This window comes from Sinohyriopsis cumingii, chromosome 7, assembly GCF_028554795.1.
Source record: "Sinohyriopsis cumingii isolate HCF-2022 chromosome 7, ASM2855479v2, whole genome shotgun sequence".
NCBI lineage: Eukaryota > Metazoa > Mollusca > Bivalvia > Unionida > Unionidae > Sinohyriopsis > Sinohyriopsis cumingii.
In genome coordinates this window covers 60,015,541-60,034,632 of record NC_142967.1, presented here as the reverse complement: position 1 = coordinate 60,034,632, position 19,092 = coordinate 60,015,541, and the positions used below count along the sequence as shown (strand labels likewise).

At 32.4% G+C, this 19,092-nt stretch overlaps 1 protein-coding gene across 1 annotated transcript in view; it reads left to right on the top strand.

Annotated features, from left to right (window-relative positions):
* LOC149795349 (uncharacterized) overlaps positions 1 to 18,737 on the top strand; it is an 86,063-nt gene extending 67,326 nt beyond the window's left edge. The window contains exon 9 of the mRNA XM_089965124.1: positions 875 to 18,737. Within this exon, the coding sequence (XP_089821250.1) occupies positions 875 to 997 (123 nt within the window). The 3' untranslated portion in view covers positions 998 to 18,737. The remainder of the gene's footprint in view (positions 1 to 874) is intronic.
* The last annotated feature ends 355 nt before the right edge of the window (positions 18,738 to 19,092 follow it).

The following is a 19,092-nucleotide window of genomic DNA, read 5'->3' as shown; positions in this document are numbered from 1 at the left end:
TTTTAATGAGTTTCCATACATTCCATGCTGACAGAAACTGCTAAAGTACTGGAATGGTTAAAAGTATCCTGGTATGTACCACCATGAAAAATACAGTGGTAAACCAGTATATGTGTAATACCACACACCTCTAGTACTTGTGCTTTAAGCATTAGTTCTAACATTTACAATCTTCTTGTTAATTTTCATTAGCAAGCCTGGATAAATGAGATGATTTTTCAAGTGGATTTAAATTGTTTGACAACAGTTACACTCTGTTTAATATTGATATGAATAAGTATTATGTCCAATTTTTGTATGCTAATACCATTTATTATTTTTTCTTTTTAATACTATTCTTTGAATACCTTGCACTTTTTCTTCTTTTTTTTATTTTTCATCCTAGCTTATCTCAGTATATCAATTTCAGATAGTGAGTGGAAACTACAGGTACTGGATACTGTGTATATATAAATGTGTGTATTGAAGCAATATAAAATGCTTTTTAAGTCTTATAAAAGTGTTTATTTTGAGGGTTAACTTGATACAATCTCATGTAAAAGCTAATATTTTGTGATGAGTACTGAAATTTATTCATCAGATAGCTTTGTTAATTGCTAGAAATGTTTGAGTAAGAAAATGGGTGGGGGCTTTCATCATGTGTAGATAATTTTTCATTGGGTCTTAAAATACATAATTCAGGACGACAAAATCCATGAAAATTGGTGAAACTACAGAGTATGCCTTCTAGACTAACTCACAAGTTATAATACCAAGCTAATTGCCAGAAGGGAGTGGGTTTTTAGTCCTTTCCAGAAATAGAACCAGATAGTTTGAGCTAAATGTGGATGAAATCAAACTGAGTATTTCTCATACCTGATTTATCTTATTTCAGTCAGCAGTATTGGGGAAGAAGTTGCGTCCAACAAAATCACTAAATTCTAGGAAAGAAGGCTGCAAAAAGCAATACAGATGGAAAAGTAGCAGTAGACAACTGAAATCAGAGTCCAAGACATAAATATTACTGCAGCAAGGCAAAACTGTTTGTAAAAAAAAAATGTTATTTTTGTAGTTATTATAGGTTTTATTGTATTCAGTTACATACACTACTACATGACTTCACACATAATTTTCTTGAGGGATGATTACAAATGATTGTTTCCATTTTGCAATTGTTTACATTTATATTGAGGAAAAGAAAAGTTTTGAAAGTATTTTTCATGGAAGTCATGAGAAAAACTGTTTACCATACATGCCAATAGATACAAAAACAGTTTTAACATTTATTTCTTGATAAAGTTAACATTCTTAACTATTTCATAATTAAATGATATAATGGGGGAATAAAAGTACCTTAAAGTCTGGAAATTTACCGACATGGGCGTATATGTAAAAGTATACAAGAAAAACCTGAAAAGTTTTGTATATCAATACAAAAGTTAAAGATTATATTAATGTACTTGAGATTAATCATACTTACAACTTTGGTAACATTATAAGATCTACACTAATCAGTATTAAAAGAGTTTCAAATTTTTAATATCACACACACAGACATGCACACAACTTGGTCATTACACTTGTTTGATGTTTAATTATTATAATAATGCTTATTCAAGAAAAGTTGAGTTTAAAGAAGAAAAAAAGAAGCAATGAATGAGAGAGGAGACCTGTTAAAATCTTGGAAACGGTTACACATGTCCCAATCAGCATTTCAGTGTAATCATACTTTTGGAGCATTATTTCCTCTTTTTTCTTGTATCTATTTGTAAGTATATGTCAGGTTATCATTATGTTGCAAGAATGTATTTCAGATTTTAAGTACATATTTTAGATGATCTGTATGCAGAATCATTTGTATAGAAATACATCCTTGATTCATAATACTTTTTTTTCTCACTTAATATAATACTCGACAACAAAATATGCCATGGTAATGAAGGCATTATTATCTATTATCAGATTTTACAAAGACCCAGCCTTCTGCTATGGGACACAACTGGCAGTTTGAAAGGGTCATATGCAGAGCTTAAGCAAGTCAGTAATCAGCTCTTTAAGTTTTTATTACAATTCACTATCATGATGCTGATCTGTTTAAGTGAGGAACATTTATTGAGATCTTGAGTTTCTTGTCTCATTGAACAGTGATTAATAAGGAATGATAATCAACTGGTTTTTAGTTCATGTACTGTTCATGATAATACTAATAACTGTGGTTATTTGATAATAAGAATTATGCCTTACATTATCAGTAATGATGCACATCAGCATTTTCATCAGAAGCCTCCCATCACAGCCATATGCATATATTCATGCCATTAGGGGATATTTCTGATCAACAGCTACAGTTGTGTGGCTGGGTTTAAAATCCCTACATCATCTTGTATCAAACAATACTGCTGTATTTAGCTTACAAAACAATCACTTATTTGATTTGAATATTGTAGCAGTATTTTATTATCATAGTAGTATTTTACTATCAAGACTGATAAAATTATTTTAAGAAATGTGGAAAAATATCACTTGTAGCCTTGTAGCAAATTTAGAACTTAATAAAAGAAGTTGATTAATAGCACCAAAAAAAACCCCAATTTTTTTAAAATAATGCTAAAAAGAAGAAATCAGATGATGCACATGGCCAAAAGACTGCTACTGCCACTATCAATACATAACTCTTGAAGTATTAGGATACATATTTTTTGTTTGTTTAATGACACATGTAAAGTTCATTTGAGCATCAGGGGCAGTCGATCATATGCAAAATTATGATTCCAATGGGAAGGTCAAATGACTCTTTCTGGGCACTGGTAGGGAATGTTAATTCCATATCATGTTGCCTTTAGGTGATAAGGTTGATGGCCTTCACATCTTCGGTGAAGCCTCATTAGTCTGGACTAAACTTAATTGAATGTCTTGGAATCCAAAGATATCTGTTGGGAACAGATTTTTAGCATCATCTTTTTTGCCCCCTAAAGATGCATTATAGCAAAATTTGTAGTGGTGAATAAGATCATGAAAACAAATCCTTTTTGAATTCACCCTTTAAATGAGTCTCTCTCTAGAGCTACAATTGCTATAATAAAACAATTAGCAAAATTGCCCCTTTTTTGGAACAGATTGGTCAAATTATTTATATTGAAACAAAATACATGAGTATTTCGGGCTTATAGAAAGTGAAAGCACTTTTTAACTACATTTACAAGAAGTTCATCAATGTAGATCTCTACTTGATTGAGACAAAATAAATGGGGTCAGTAGTGTCCAGAAGAATGACGTTTTGCTTTATATGTCTAGATCATCATCACAAGCCACAGGTGAAAATTTGCTTCTCTTTTTTTTCACCTGTGACTGCGTGTAATAAGATTTCCTCATTTCTAATGAATGTGCATAAACCTGTTTAAGAAATCAGTGATATTCTGAGTAATATTTTATTGGAAAGTTTACCAAACAGAGTGTGGCGTTTTCTCTTCCAAACACATATCAATGGATATAATGCACTTTAATGTGTAAGAGCTTGCTTCATTGTGTTGTTGATGACATTTATTGTTTATGCATATTGTTAAGAAAAAAAAACAAATCCTGTCACAGGCAGCCACATGTGAAAAGGAGTGCAGTGGATTTACACCAATGACTTGCAACAGTGATGTCTAGACTGAGTTTTTCATAGTGATGAAGACTTGAATGATTGAAGATGGCCTGAAGGAATCCTATCTTAAACTGTCTTTGCCATAAAGTTCCAAACTGCTTTTTGTTATTATCAATATAATATTTCGTCATTTTAAACATATACTTTCTGTGTCATCTTGAAGAAAACACAATTGGAAAACTATCTGAAAAATACTTGAAATTAAACCTATGGTTTAGTCTGAGTCTAATGATAACTCAGTCTGGGGTTGTATGTCATTTTAATGCATCTTTGTTGCATCCTCTTGTTCTCTTTTTTCCAAAAATTTTCGTATGATGTCTGCTCTGAGTAATTTTGAAACCTAAGTTTTTTATGGCAGTCAGAAGGCATACTTGAAATCCAATCTGGAGGAAGTATGACATAGGAAAAGTAAATTGCAAGGCAATCAAGAAAGATGAGAGATCATAGTGATATATTGAAATATTTTCATTTTCCTATTATGTAGCAGATGCTTTTGTCTTGCATGTAAATGAATGCTTTAAATGAGGCAACATTGTTTTGGTAAATGATAGTATTAATCACATTTTTAAATGAACACTTGGCTGTTGAAACTGTATAATTATGCAGTCATGTTTTTATTGAACAAGATGGATTTTTTTTATCCATTAAAAGTGTATTTCATTCATCTATCCAGCCTTTCATATATAAAACTTCATTTGTCATTGAAATGCAAATAAAGTGATGAGGGGGGAAAATATAAATAAAAAAAACGCTATTGTTGATAAAAATTGCACTAACATGCTTACATATATAATCTCAATTTTTAAATGAAGTCCACCAGAAACATAATGTTACCATACTTTGTCTTAGGTATTTACTGTAGAATATAAAATATTAAAAAATTTCGTTTCTTTTTTAGGAAAGCACATTCTTCATTAAAATCATTCTCGCACAGTTAATCTAGATCATTTGACAAATACGTCAGAACTTAAAGTTATAAAAAGTTCAGATTTTACCAAGATAGTCACACATTAAATCAGAGAAAACGGTTCTTTTGATCATATACTCTTAGGTTTACAAGTATACTCATCTAGAATTTTTTTATTTTATGAAGCAGTGAAATTTTGGACAAAGAAATTGATAGTACTTGACAAAGAAATGTCGAATGAGTCACTGAAAGAGATAATGCTTGAATTTTAAATAGTTTTTCTTATCTAGCTTGTATCTTTATTTGGATGCACAATAATAAATGCATACAAGTTATGGTATAACTGAGTGATGTATAAATGCCATTGTGACTGTCAGAATTGATCAATAATGAGCATCTTTTTAAAAATATTAAAATCTGGCCAAGATAGCAATTGCCAGCATTATTGTGGACTCTGGATAGTCCATAGGTGGTATTCAGGAATGGTCAGTCTTAGAACTTGTCTTTCTGGCATTTGATATCTGTCTTACTTTGTCTTCTTGAAAACATGCTTATTTGGACTGATGGAAAAATGATAGTTGTTAGTGGATGACATGTTTTGTTCGTCATAAAATTTGAATAAGATTACCGACTTTTAGGATTGAAATAGCCAGTGATTCATACAAAAGGAATTGGATAATGGAGTTTGTACCACAACTTGCATGTTCTTTTGGGGGGGACTATCATGTTTGAGTTATGTCACCAGCAATTTACCCTTTATAAACAAGTAAGACTGCTACCTATCCAGTTCAGCTTACAGATTGTGAAGAATTTTCAAATGCATAAATAAAAGTAGTATGGCAGTCAGCATGGGCATTCACAGGCACTGTCCCATGCAAAGTTTTATATATCAGATAAATTAATTGGAATAAAATATATAAAGAAAAGAGGCTATACTAATAAGTGCAGTAAATGCCAGACTGTAACCCAGTGAAGAAAATAACTATACATAGATGTTTTTAGTTTGCTTATGTGTAAAGTGTGGCAGTACTTTGGTTGGTTTGGGGGGAAAGGGTTTCTGGTGTCTCCCTCCATATCTGAGGAGAAAGCATTTTAGTTTCCCATGGTCATCTGTTATGCCATTATGGTTCATCTTTGACTTGGAACTTTGCCTCTTTGGTTGCATCATATTGGTGGGTGACATCTATGTTGTATTGACATGTACTGTATATGCTAGCATGAAAGTCAACATTTTCAAACTGACCCAGATCCGCCATCACATAATGTGCCTGCAGATCAAGATCTATGCTGTTAAGAGTAATCAGTAGAATAAATGACATAGACCCTGACCTGCATTGCAATATGTGATGACATATCAGGGTCTGTGCTACTTGTAGGTAGGCATGATTTGGAAGCGAATAGATACAGTCCCAAGATTTTCATATACATGCATATGATATAGATAAAGCAGAAACACATAGGTATAACAAGTAGTCTATGTTCTGTGTGTCACAGTTAAATACTCGGGGTGGGTGGGCCAAAACTATCTTTTAGAGTACAACAAGTTTGTATATGTACTATAGTATTTGTATCCTGGCCCATTGTTTTTACCCCCCTTCTGAAACCAAATGAAAAGCATCAAGGATTTGAAAAATGTACAAAACATTGTCATCAGTCTATAATTTCTAACTTCATTGTTGCCAGGGGGTCCCTAACACTCAGCTTGTTACTATTTCAAACCAAAACAAAAGCTTTCAATGTAAAAGAAACAGAGAGACTGCTCACTGTCCCTTTTCTGATTTCTAGAACAGTCCATGTCAGTAAAAAAAAAAGCTCAATATTTGCAGTCTAATTTTAATATTTCTATTTTTTTTTTTTTTAAATGAACAAATAAAAGGAGGAACTCTTGCTATTGTGTGTAAAGAGGGATGTAACACTTAATTTTACAGAATTGTTGAGATTATCAAAGACTGAGAGCTGTGTCATGTCTGTTCCTTGAAAACAGACTCGCCCATGAAAATAATGGCATTGGTGTTACTGATCTCCTGTTCTATTGCAAATACCAAGTTAACAGTGTTATGGACCCCTTGGCAACAGTGAGGTTAGAAATTTTAAATTTTAAAGTTTTGTGCAGTTTTTATAATCGTAATGCTTTTTGCTTTTAAAATCCTTAGAGAGCTACAAGCAAATGGGAGGATGTGTAAACACTATAACAATTATTAGTGAATAACTTGTAAGACATGTTTTTAAATAGCTATGTATGGTTTCAGTTGTATTGCTTGACTAGAATAACAATGCAGTGATGTGTTGAGTAATATTGTGTATATATATGTTGTGTATCTGTGATCAATATTGATTTATTATCAACATTTTTAACAGTTTTATATTTCGATATATTTTCTGTGATTTGTAACTTTCCATTCTATCCTTTCTTTGTTAGTAGTTATTATACCTCACCAAAACTGTCAATCACACCAAGGATAAGCTTTGCATTCAGATCATCTTTTCAGGGACTGTGGTGGGGCATCCATGTTCTATTAACTGTTTTTTTCTTTCTTTCTTTCTTTCTTTTTGTGTGACTAAAACTCGTAAGCTGTAAGCCCCCCCACTTTTTTATATATTAGCTCCAACTTGTAAGCTGGAGATATTTATAGTGTTGTATCTACATGCTCTTGTTTCTTACCTACATTAGGTTTCTGTGTCCTGTATTGCTAAGCATTGCTTGAACTTTTATGTTCTTTTTTGTGATTTTTTTTCTCTACCATTCTTTTCTCATTTGATTTGAGCAAACTAGTCATAGCAAGGAATGAAAACCCTAATTTTGAAAACGTGATTTTCTCTCCCTGCACATAAAATGTAGTGTATTGTTTGTTTGAATATTCATTTATTTATTTTTTTGGGCCATGCATGAATGGATGCGAGTCTTTGCATATATTTGCTTTATATCATATCACTCTTATTGTTACTTTCCTGGTGAGGGTGGGGATAGGGGCTTTGTTTAAATCTACAGTTTAAGACGTTGCCTCATAACATTAATCCCAGTTGCACACCATTATGGGTAACATAAAGAGGATTCTACTTTCCTGCATTAGTCCCAAGCTTTTGTGAAGTTTTGGAAGTCCAAGCTGAAAGCTTACAACGGTCTGAAGTGTCTATTTATTCAACAACAAAAAAATAGGATAGGGGTGCACACTGTATAGTTTTTACAGTTCTGAAATGCATATGTAACCAGAAGTAAAGCTGTCATTACTTGTGTAATGAAAGGCATAATTGTGCACATGTTTTTGGAAGATAATGTCTTTTAAAACTGAAGCCAACTGCAGGAAAACATTTCCATAATTTGTTTTTGCATCTTCTGATACTACAGCTGTGCTTCAGCTAGGCTGAAACAAACCGATGGTGCAAAATACAAATGCACTAACCAGTTATTAAATGTGGAGACTGTTTTTTATAATGAAAAGAGATTCCACCAGGCAGTCTTTCTCTGTTGCACTGGTTGCTGAGTTCAGTGTATTATCATCTATTCTCCTTATCTCAGTTATGGTGAACCTCTTGTATGAAAATAATTGGGTACTTTGATCATCCCATCATATTTGTTGATTGAAAATAGTTATAGCATGCTGCAAACGAATATTAGCTTTGATGAAAATAAGAAAAAATTCAAGTAACATATTGAGGTAACTTCACCCTTTTTATTTCTGACTAAAAAATTTGTGATGTTGGTGATTTTTTGCAAGTCACACACTTAAGACATTTGATATGGCCTTCATGTATTGCCATTTGCATTTGTAAAGGCAGCAAAGTTTTGCTTTATAAAAAAAACTCAGATCAATTTAAACTGCAAAAGTGATACAAATTATTGCTGTGGTGATTACTCTCGTGAGCAAACTGGTAAAACCTACAGATAAAAAATGAAGCTTCTGACAGAATTGGCAACTAAATGGTGAAACGAAAGAAGAAAAGCAGTCATCCATCTTAAGAAATTATGTGAAGTTGAAACTTTGCCAAGGTTAATGACACTAATGTTGAAGGAGCATAAAATTGAAAACAGACTTCTGTCATGCAGTTAGAGTTTGGATGGAGGTATCAAATAAGAGTCTTGAAGAAAAAGAAAGTGGTTTTTCATGCAATAACAGGTAAAATAGTCATGTAAAATGGTATATTGCTATATTATTAGGCAGGTGCATTATGATCACACCAGTGGCCCACTTTTTTAAATGAAGGAGGCCAAATTAACCCCTTTTTAATCTTGTCTGGCTGAAATGCTGTAGCATTTGTAAAGCTTGTTTGAAAAGACCAATGTATGACAGGTCTTACAAAATAACTTGAATATTGATATATGATTTTAACAACCTGTTTAATTATGTTTTAAAAGAAGGGAGGGAAAAACCTTTGAAAAATCTTTAAATTTCCATTGCTGGACCTTTGAAAGCTCTTTAGTTTCACTATTATTTGACATAATACTATTAGGTGTTTCATTTCTACCTTTTAAATTATTTTATAAGAAAACCAAATAATAACGCTAACTCTAATCCTATATTTTAGAACAAATTTATTTTGATACCTTTGGTATTATCCCTTATCATATAGCCAAACTGTGATAATTTTTTACTTGGACTTCATAGAGCATAGTATAGGAGTTACTGTTGGTAAAACATTAAGTGCAGATGGCAGATGAAGCATGTAACTGCCAACTTCATTGTCTGCTTCAATGATGTGGAAATGTGTGTTCAATTGCAAATCAGTTGCAGGTCCCAAGTGCTCGTGGAGTTCAAAGGGAATAAGTCTATGGCAATGTGTGCTGTGTAATATGTTTATAGATTTTGGGGGAAATGGGGCAGTATACCCTTTCCTTGCATATGAGGTGCAAAAAGCACCAGTGGTTAGCAAGCAGAAATATCAGATACAATTCCCCTTCCTACTGATGCAGATGGTGGATCAAAAGTCACATTTGGTTCCTACCTTCCTCCGAAGCAATCATGGTTAAAGCTGAGGACCCCAATAAGAAGGAGGAGCCATAGGGCAGCAAACATTTACCGTTTAGTTAAAATGTCTACACAGAAGTGCTAAAGAAACAGTATAGGAATTAAATAATCTAAAAGAAAAATTTAATCATGTGTTAGAATCACCAAAAAGGTAAAATTTAGAGATTGGATATAGCTTGGATGATGGAATACAGTGTTTGACAAAGTATATATGGATCTAAAAACAGGAAAATTAGTAACTGCCATAACTTTTGTTGACAATGCCAATTGTTGTATATTATATTGATGCATATGTTTCAAAACTTTTCTCTCAAGTTCACAGCTTGGATCCTGGACTCTACACAAATGTAGTAAAGGTGGTTTTAGCATTTGTATCTAAAAGTGGTCAAGTTAATTTAAGCAAAAGCCCTTGAAAAGTCCTTAAATTTGGTCCTATGGTTTTTATATATATACCAGGTACTACTATGAAACCACCTGTCTTGAGAACCAGATTCTCAATGCACAGATTTGTCAATTATATAGTGCTATTACCAACTGATTGTTTGGCAGAAATTGTGGTCTTTCGTAAGTTAATTCCATTCTTTTTTAAGCATGCTTTTACTATAGAAAAGAAGAGAAACAGTTAATACTGTATTACAGCAATTAGAGCTGCATTTAAAAAATATAAAACTATTAAGGCATTTGCTTCACAGTTGTCCATGTCTTGACATTAAAACATTAGAAGAGCTATTTGAGATGGGGACGGGGTAGGTGAGTTTAATGTTGAACAGTTGCAGTTTGCTGATTTACTTTGCAAGCTGAACTTAATAAATTCTAGTTGATCCGGACTATTCACAAGCAAGAAAATGTCATTTGCAGTTTGCAATGCAAGATGGATGACTTAAATCTGTTGTAAATGTTGTTGTAGTATATATTTTAAAATTTTACTGTTACTTAATTTAGTTGGAAAAGATTACATTTTATGCATTTTATGTATGTGTGTGTGTTAAACATGGATGATGTATTTAATATTAAATGAAAGAAAGGTTATTTGCTAATATAAAATGTATAAACCTACAAAAATATGTTTCCAAAGTAGGTTTGGTTAGAGTTGTGCAGGTAAAGAGCTGATGTGGAAAGATAGGATTCATGGGAAAGTTTAAAAGACTAGGTGCAGCTTAATATTTTTCACAATAAAATTATATAATACACAATGAAAATTCCGTTCAGTTAAAACTTGCCATTTTGGGGTAAAATATGATGAATCAGAAATAACTGTTAATTACTAATATTCAATGCCTCCTACCATTCATGATGGCCAAGAAAGAAAAAAAAACATCACTAATTATCACATTGTTTAATGCCCAAGGTTAGGAAGTATGCCAGATTTTGTTACTGCTGGTGGCCACCATTTTCTTGTCATCCATCATTGACTGGAACCCTGAATATTGTCAGGCTCGAGCCTGTATTTTCAAAACTTTGAGCATGAAATCATATATGTGCTCATGTATTAAATGCAAATAATTTAACTTTCAGTAGCTTAAGTTGTAATTTTGACTCATTCAATATCAGGAATTTGTTTTCAGCTCCGGTTCCTTTCTTGCCATTTAACAATTGTTTGACATGTATTCTCCGAATAGTGTAATTGATTTTGAAGGCTGGTTTGAGTTTTATGGAAAAAAAGATTGAAAAATACAGGGCTGGGTAATAGAGCTTGTATTAGTCTTCAAAAAGCTAGTGACCTTTGGACAAAAATTTGATTCCCTCTTCCCAGCAATAAACTAATTCAGATAATTGATTTGTGAACCACTAATGATCATTCAATGCATATCAATGACACTAGTGGACTTCAGTCAATTATATTGCAAGAGTTATGTGAACTATTGTGTAATCATCAAAGTAATTTTGTTTTCTGAGTCTCAGTGTCTGAACCACAGACACTTGGGTTGCTTTCACTGTATAATATTTACTGATTCAGATCATTATGAAACTTTGGCTTAAATGTAGAGCTGTTGAAGCAAATGCAGATTTTTATGTCCTTTTTTTTTTGACATTGATCTGCTGTTTAATCTGAGCAAAGTGGATAAATCAAATATTAAAATGTTTCTGCTTGGCAATCATGACTGATGGTTGCTTCATTGGGGAAATAACTATAATTTCTGTTTAAAAAGATTGGCAGTTTTCACTGTAGTGGCTTTTATTTGTATTATAGAAAAAAAACACCTGCTATTTACAGTTAAAACAGCATGTAGACTTTATAAAGTGAGTACATTTTGTTTCTATAAATAATTCTGAAATTAGAACTAATGTATCATCAATTTAATGTATTTTTTTGTGATGTAATGATGCTATTTAATTTTTCTTAAAATATCTTCCAAATGTCACTCCTGTGTCCATGAAATTGGAATGAAATTTCACATAACATTATAACAATACATGATTGTTATATATTTAAAGAATTTAACATTCAAAGTGTACCTTTTTTTAGTTATCAATTTTTTAAGAATTCATATACGTTAAAATTAAAAAATTCTTAATTGAAATCATTATATCTTTTATATGGTTACATTGGCTATGGCATATAAGAAAAGTAATACAGTATATTTATTGAATCCAATTTATAATTAAATGTTAAATGATATTGAAGGTTATTTATTGGAAAGATGTTTTGAATTTGAAACAAAATGAAAGAGTCTCATTTTGAATTGAGTTCAGGGCCTTCGTGGAATGAGTAAAATACTTGATGTATCTTTTGATTTGGGATTCAAAAGTTTGTTTTATCTGACCATTGAAAATGAGTTTTACATGGTGAGAGTATAATGTACCAATTGCAGTACATTTGTTATACTTGTGATTTCACAATTAAACGATTTATATGTATAAATATAACATAACCAACCAGCATTTGAAATTCATCCATACACCAGAAGAAGGCTTTGAAATCAGTACAATATAATTACAGATTCTGGTCTCAGTAACTCAGAAATGGGAAGGCACATGCTATTCAAGTGTGAGATATCTTGCAGTTAGCTGCACAAGTTATTAAGAACAGCTTTAATTTCACAAATGAAATCTGATGTCTACACCAGTCAAACTTGTCTTAAGCAGACCTCATGGAAGTCAGAAAATTTACCATTTATGACAGGTGGCTGCGTAATAGAGGGTTTATTCAATCTGCACTGGTCCTCTTGAAATGTTTTTTTTTTTTTGAGACAGGTAGTTGCTTAATACAGATCTAACTGTATATGATAGGAATAATTCCATTTCAATACATGTGCAGACTGCAGTAATTTTAGACTTTGGAATTAATGTCCTGAAGTTTTTTGTGGTTTTTTTGCGGGGGGGGGGGTATATTTATTAACAAAATTTCAGCTGCTATTTTTTTTTTCTTCTGGTGAGACACATTGTCAGGAATTTTGCTGGTCTTGTGTTTCTTTACTATGCAACTGCAGTAAAGGGGGGTCTTTCTTTTTCATGTATTGTTATTAATGTTTGCTTCTAGTGAATTAGTGTTCTGGTTTAACTGACTCATCATCTTTTTTTCCATGAAAGTGAGAATGCTTGAATACTGTTTTAGATTTTTGGAAGAACATTATTATTATTCATGAAAGAGAGATATATTGGAAAAAACATTATTATTATTCATGAAAGAGAGATATAAAGTTCTTTTTATTTCCTCTTTATTTAATGGGGGTGGGGGAATATAGCTACGTTTGTAAACATTTTCATTTTCAGGGCATACCTTATTTGAGTTTTTTGGGGTTGAAACTGCTTCTGTATTGCCACATGGTTTCTGCTTGGTATAAGGTCCTTTTCATTAAGGCATTTCAATTGTTATTAAATAACTAGATGTGAACAACAGAATTTAGTACTAAAGCTGCTTACTTCCTTAAGATTTTATCTTATTTATTTTGGACATCTTACATTGCTTGAAATGAAATTTAAAATGGCTTGAGAATAGACAAATTATTTTTAAAGCAAAAGAACAATTCTATAAATTTAAATTTATTCATCCATTTAGAAAATTGATTCAGTGCGTATATACACCACTTCTCAATAACTAGTGCCTGGATAAATCGAGAACCTGCTAATAACGAGAGGTCAGTCAGGGATGCCTTTTTTTTAAAACTAGAAGTACCAAGATTTTACCCCTATTTGTTGAACATGAAGAAAATCGCGATAAAAATTGGTAATTCAGACCTTGATATATCGCTTGTTTTATTGTCAAAAATGGTCTATATGACCTGGAAATTTGAATCAACATTATGAAATTATCAACTTTTAATATGATGGCATGTATGTTCTTATAATTTCTTTCCAAACAACATTCTTGATTGACCATAAATAACAGTATGCAATGAAATTTTGATCAATGAAAATGTCACTAACGCTAACTTGAGGAGCACTATAATAAATAAATACAATTAAATAAGATTTTATCATGCATACTACATGTTTTAGTTACATCTTTTAGTTTAGTTTAAGTGTAATGATCATAAATACAATGTTCCGTTTTATTCAAAAGTGAACTATATCAATCTACCGTAACATCTATGTCTATGAGCGTTTCTGTGAGAACCTAATTAAGTGCTGACAGCATTTTGATACCTAATTTGCGTACATATTTGTTGTATTGTTGCACTGAATTTTAAGCTGACCTTGTATTACCATGTTAATTAGACTTCTGTATCAAGAAAAGGTGGTGGAATAAATTAAAAGTTAAAAGGCATGCTAACCCAACCTGTGTAAGCGCTAGCAGCCTTAGTTATGTGTCAGATCAACTCATTTCAAGTGATCAATCGAACACTTACAATTTTTGGGGATGAACATATCTAATTAAACTACCTTAAATTAGCATACTCATTCACAAATGTGAACAAAGATAGCAAGACAACCAAGCAAATAATTGATGACATAAAAATCACACGTTTTATTAATGAGAAGTAAGTTTCAGAGTTTGTAATTAATTTGTAACTATTGAATTGGAACTCTGAGATTTCCTCATGGATGAGATGAAGTTTCGCTATTACTTGCAATGAAATCATGGCATCAATATTTTACTAATAGAACAATTAAAAAAATTTGACTGTCAATGATGCTGGCCGTTTCAAATGGTCCTATTTTTTAATAAAAGGAATTTTGTTTGATTGTGAATTTGAATTAATAACTAGTCTGGTTCCATGCTTAGTATTACATTGCATTACACTATAGTAGAGAGCAAAGCAGAGAATATACGGTTCAGGGAACCAGACTAATCAACAGCATAAAGCTGGGATGTAATACACAATGTTTTAGTGTACACATGACAGTTGAAACCAGTTGGAATTACGTTAACAGTCTCAGCGGGCAGGTATCTTGAAAATAAAGGTCATTTTTACACAAAAACAAATAACTTAGAAAAAGCGCTTATTGAAAATGATTCCCAATGCAATTTTAAAATGAGTATTCAGCCATTAAAGAGACTAGGTCCCCCCCCCCTTGCGGTTTTCTCAATGTCCAGCAAGGATGGCATCATTTTATATTGTTATTGAGGTCCCTCAGTAATTTGCGCCCTCTTTTATAGTGCAATGTATGTTTTTAGACCCCATTGTTTGCAAGTTATCGAAGAAGTGGTGTATTTGAATAGCGGTATAAATTGTACATGTTGACATCCCAAATTTAGATCTTCTTTTCAAAACCTTAAAATCGAAGTGCTTAATTTTCCTTCTGATCATCGGGACTGTTCAGTGATATCTTTTAAAATACTGAGTAGCTAGGTTTTTTTGAAATCTAGTTACCTCTGCAGATTGTTAATTGCAGTGAGTACTTGAATCAAGTAAAGTTTGTCTCCCTGCCTCAGCATATTTTTTATACTGATTAAGCACACTTGGTTTTTCACTTTCTATTAGGATTTGAATGTATTTCCTTCAGAATATGTGGATTCTGTCCACCCAAAAATGATCTTTTTATTTTCATCTTTTTTTCCGCTTGTAATTATTGTCAGATTTGTATTTGAATTGACCTGGCAATCCAAAAATTCTTAGGCCAAGCTGATTATTCTTTAAAGTGTCCTTGTTTAAGTGGCAAGCAAGGAAGTCTGAAAACATCGGAGGGATAATTTTCAAGTATTATTATTACCTTGCACAGAAACATACCCATACCTTTATCAAAATTGAATTACAAAGGTCATGCATTGATTCTGAAATTTGGTCAAAAGAATACGAAAATTGTTACCTCATGGCCAGAAATCTCAGAGAGCATTTGGAGATAATAGTATGGCATGAAACAAAACAGGGAGAGCTGCTTTTTATTTCTTTTTGTTGAATCTAATTTTCGTAAGTTGGGATAATAATGATGTATTTTTTCAATTTTCATTTTTGTATATAAAAAATTTCAGTAATATAACGTTTTTCGTGCTTACATTCCCCCACCCTTGTCATAGTATGTGTGTAGACAGAACATGCACATAATTGTAACCAGTAATAATATTGTTATACAAATGTCTTTGTACAGTGTGTATTTGTCTTTTTATATATATATATATATAGTGAAAATCAAGGTCACTGCACCAGTTATGGTCAAAGAAACTTGATTATAATTGATTGAATACAAGTAAAATTACCATTTCACAAAATATGATACACTTGACTGAGCAGTCTTTTACCTAAAAAAAATTGCTTTTTAATACTAACAAAATAAATATCAACAATTCAGATTTTGATAATGTACTGTTTATGTAATTTATTGAAAATTTTGGGATAGAAAACTAAACAGGAAATCTTTCAGTGTGTGGTATAGAGTTAAGGGTTTTATGTTAGTTGCACACTTGTAAAGTGCACTGCAGCAAAGATCTAGTGCTTTGATGCTATATTAAGCTTAATATAAATGTTGTTGCATGTGTGGTTCCCCAGGGCACAGTCAAAGAAATAAACCATCACTTGAATCAGTGAAAACACAATTATAGCACTAACTAGTAACTAGAAGCTCATGAATAGATTGGGAGTCAGGGTTTCCCCTGAAATAGTCATTTCATCGATAATGAACCATTGATATAAAGCATAATCATCAGGTAAATTTTCCCAACTGGTTTAGATTTAAGACATTGTACAGATTATGTGAACAATACAAATAAATCTTCATCCCATTCAAGACTGCACATGCTGCTTGTTTATTTCCAAGTGCCACTAGAGCTAATATGCATGCATCAACATGTAACTTTGCAGTAAATTGAAACAAATTTAGAGTACTTTTGTTTTTCAGATAAGTAAATTATTTTCATCTCAGTACCAGATCTGTGCTGTGATATGTTTTGCAAATGTGAAATTAATAGTTGGTAGCTTGCCCAAACCTGTTGAAAGCTAAAACTTTTCCATTGAACTTTTATGTCAGAATTCATTGCAAGTAGATATTTTACCTTTTATGTCGCAGTGACCATAACTAGGACCTATCCTATGCACAGTTCATGTCAAATCTTTAATTTAATTTTTAATGCTGTGTTGTCAAATACTTGGAGATCCGTTGCTGTGAATTGTTGATTAGTGTTAATGCACTGATTGTATGGATGGGGAATTAAAATCAATGAAATGCATCATTGTTAGGTATGAAGTAAGATTCTATTATGGTGCATATGCTTTATAGCGAGGTGTAGCTTCTGCAACAATAACTTTTACAAAAGCTGAATGAAGCAAAAAGTGTACCACTGTTGCAGTATATTTTGTAAAAAGATATCAGCTTGGAAGATCTAGATGTGATGTTGCAGAACTTTGGGAACTAAACATGCTCATGTTTAAATCTTTGTTTGAAATCATATTTAATATTTAATCAGAATTAAGAACATATTACAAATTGTATCTATAAAAACATACCACATAGGAGAAAATACAGTCATATTTACCAATCAAGGTAAGTTTGTGATTTACAGAAACTGGCTATTTGAGCAGGTGATGGTTATATATTGGTAAACATGAACTTTAATATGTGTACATATACAATGTTTATGCCTGACCTTGCAATGCACATGGTTGTTACATGGCATCAACTTGAGTAGTAGGGTTGACTGTATACAACAAACTTGATTATTTCAGAGTGGACTGTAATTGTCATGTCAAATTGACACTTCTTTGTAAGAATGACAATATTGATAAGTAATGTTAGTTTAAAAATGAAAATGCACAAACCCTTGATTATCCAAACCAATCAGGAGTTTCCCATTTATTTTCATGTACATGTTAGATCCAGCTGCAGACTGCACAGATCCAGATCTACTGTCACATAATGCACAAGCTGATTTGGATCTATGCAGTTTTTAGGACAGCACAGATCCAGATCTACTGTCACATAATGCACAAGTTGATTTGGATCTATGCAGTTTTTAGGACAGCATAGATGCAGACCTGCTGGCACACTGTTGTTTGTCAGTTTGACCAGACTAGTTAATGAGTATATACCATAAAAGTATATTGAAATTTAGGCATTTAGATAATTGATATAAACTCGTAAAAGCTACAACAGAAATGCATGTATGTTCTTTAGATAGAGCAGTGTTGTCCAACCTTTTTGACACCATGGGCCACTGAAAAGCAACGACTATATAGCTGCTCAAGCTCTGGCTGGCCATTTAAAATCGGACTGCGGGTTGGATAGTACTGGTATAGAGGATCTTTCAGAAGGCTCACAAAATATAAAAATTATATAATGAGTTTCATAACTGATATAAATTAACACAAAAGCGTCATTATATTCATCACTGTATCACATGATGTAACAAGATGATATTGTGTAATAACTAGTGAAAACAACCAATAATTTTGTAACTTAGAAGACTTCTGGTCTTACTAAACGGTATGCTTTTTACAAGTGTCTCGTACTGATGTAAAAGTGCGCACATTATTCAATGTCGTTGTGGCATGATCTGATATAAGACATAATTCTGATAAGTTTGGATGATGAAGGTTTAATTGTGTATTTCGACACCCATCTTGCATGCTAAATTTATATCCCAAACATCATTTTTGATTCTAGTTTGGGAGGTGATATCTTAATGCTGTCATCAGATCTATTGTATTGCATGCACAGAGGGACATGGTGATATGAAAATCGCCTAAGCCATTTTGTTGCTGTCAGATGCAAGACGATATTTAACACAGGGGTTACGTAGTATTAAACAGGTGCAGAAATGAGCAGTAGTTAGTAAACAAACGTGCAGAAAATTACAGATGGGTAACATTCATTGTACTTGTCAGTTTTGCATTACTTTGATGGCAATAAAGCTTGAAGTGAATAAGGTGTTTTTATCTGTTTTATTTTCATGTAGACGGCCATTTGGCTCTTCTGCAAACTCTAAATGTTTTCTTGAAACTTTTGCAGTTTGAGTTGCACATGATAATGCATGTTTAGACCTTTTCAGGTATGTTGGCCTTTAATTCTCCAGGCAGATGGTTGGAGGCCATCCGTTTAGTACGTACACAGAAATCTGGCAAAGCTTGACTTCTCTCTGTACACATGCGTACTTTTTTGCACACACACACACACACACACCTGCGTACGTACGCTTGACGCACACCACCCCCAATTCTGTCGAACGGCCTATATTTAATCCACGCAAAAACGATCAAGGATTAATAATATTAGCGTGTTTA